This window comes from Wasmannia auropunctata, unplaced genomic scaffold (genome assembly GCF_000956235.1).
Source record: "Wasmannia auropunctata unplaced genomic scaffold, wasmannia.A_1.0 LD335513.1, whole genome shotgun sequence".
In the NCBI taxonomy this organism is placed as follows: domain Eukaryota; kingdom Metazoa; phylum Arthropoda; class Insecta; order Hymenoptera; family Formicidae; genus Wasmannia; species Wasmannia auropunctata.
In genome coordinates, this window is record NW_012027377.1 from 4,054 (window position 1) to 5,856 (window position 1,803).

At 46.8% G+C, this 1,803-nt stretch overlaps 1 protein-coding gene across 1 annotated transcript in view; it reads right to left on the reverse strand.

The window, feature by feature from the left end:
• LOC105456888 (probable citrate synthase 2, mitochondrial) overlaps window positions 1-1,803 on the reverse strand; it is a 28,251-nt gene that overhangs the window by 3,051 nt on the left and 23,397 nt on the right. The window contains exon 3 of the mRNA XM_011701249.1: window positions 433-1,356. Coding sequence (XP_011699551.1) covers window positions 433-1,356 — 924 coding nt within the window. The remainder of the gene's footprint in view (window positions 1-432; window positions 1,357-1,803) is intronic.

Consider the following 1,803-nt stretch of genomic DNA (forward strand, 5'->3'; position numbering starts at 1 on the left):
ACTTCTTTTATGGATATGGTTGCCACTTTTCGCATCTTCGTCTCGAAACACCAACAAAATTTTTCAACAAACTTCCAGACGAATGTTAATGTCCGGACAAGGGCAAAACTTTCAAATAACTCAATCAAAACTGATGACCTTTTTTTAGAAATTGGACTCCATTTTCATCAGACTACATCGGACTTCAATGGACTTCAGTGGATTATATCGGACTTCAACGGAATTCACCGGACTTTACCAGAATTCATCGGACTTCAAGGAATTCAACGGAATTCTGATAGGTTGTACACCGGAATTCAAGAGTGGTTACTCCCTCGAGCAATATTTTTCAACATTTAAACAAGCGAATTAATGAATTTCTTTCAATTCAAACAGAACATGTAAAATCTTTCTATTTATTTGAAAACATTCCAATGAAATGTGCGATTTTACCTTGAACAACGAATCGTCCGGCAAATGCTTCAGCGCAAACTCCCTCTGGCAGGTATACCTCGGATCGGTCTTCCTGAGAACAGCGTGTCCGTAGCCGGGTACGACCTGGCCGCTCTTCAACGTGTTCCAGATGAATTCCTTGAGCTTCTCGTCGCTGGGATTGTCGCCGATTTGACCGCGCAGTTTCTCCAGCCACACCAGCACCTCCTGATTGGCCAAACCGTGCAGCGGCCCGGCCAGGCCGTTCATACCGGCGGCGAAAGATAAGTACGGGTCCGACAAGGCGGATCCCACTAAGTGGGTGGTGTGAGCGGACACGTTGCCGCCCTCGTGATCCGAGTGGATCGTCAGGTAGAGGCGCATCAGCTCGATGAACTGCGGCTTGTCGTAGCCGAGCATGTTGGCGAAGTTCCAGGACCAGTCCCTGCCGGCGTCGACGGAGCCGAGGCCCTTGCCGCCCTTGTAGATGTTGCGGTAGATGGTGGCGGCCACCACCGGCAGTTTGGCGATCAGATTCATCGAGTCCTCGTACACGCTTTCCCAGAACTTGCTCTTGTGCACGCCCTTGTTGTACGCCTTGACGAACTCGCTCTCGCTGTTCAGCAGCGTGATCGCCGCGGAGAACTGCGTCATCGGGTGCAGGGTCTTGGGGAAGTTGTTGAGGGCCTTGACCACGTGCTCGGGTAACGAGCTCCTGGACGCCCATTCTTGCGAGAGGGCCCTCGCCTGCCCGTCCGTAGGCACGTCGCCGGTGATCAGCAGCCAGAAGAGACCCTCCGGGAGCGGTTCCGCGCCGCCGGACCCCTTCGGCAGGAGTTTCTGGCACTCGGGGATCGACTTACCGCGGAAGCGGATACCCTCCTCCGGGTCCAACACCGACGGCTCCCACACGAGGCCTTTGATACCGCGCATGCCGCCGTACATCTGCGTTCGAAGCAAAAAGCGTGTTAGATGACTGAGTAATAAAGTAAAAAAAAAAAATTAATATTATTATAAAAATCAATTATTTTCGATTAGACTTTTTTCGGTTGCTTCGATTTTTTTCAATTTCTCAGATTTATTTTAAGGGGTTACACCACCTTGACCGCCTAAAAATCATAGGTAACTTTGGGAATTTTTTTAGGAAAACAATAAAAGTAATAAAAAATTCGTTTTAAGGCTTTAATAATACAAGTCTTTAGAAGTAAAAAATATTTTATTTATTTTTTTAACAAAATGGCGACGCTGAAGCCAATTTATTAAACGTCGTTTTGTCAAATCTGCGTTGCGGGGATCTGCCATTTGATTGAACCTAGAGCAAAAAATCAAAATTTTTTAAAAACTATATAATATGCACTAAAGAAATACATACGGATATTTTAAAATATAGAT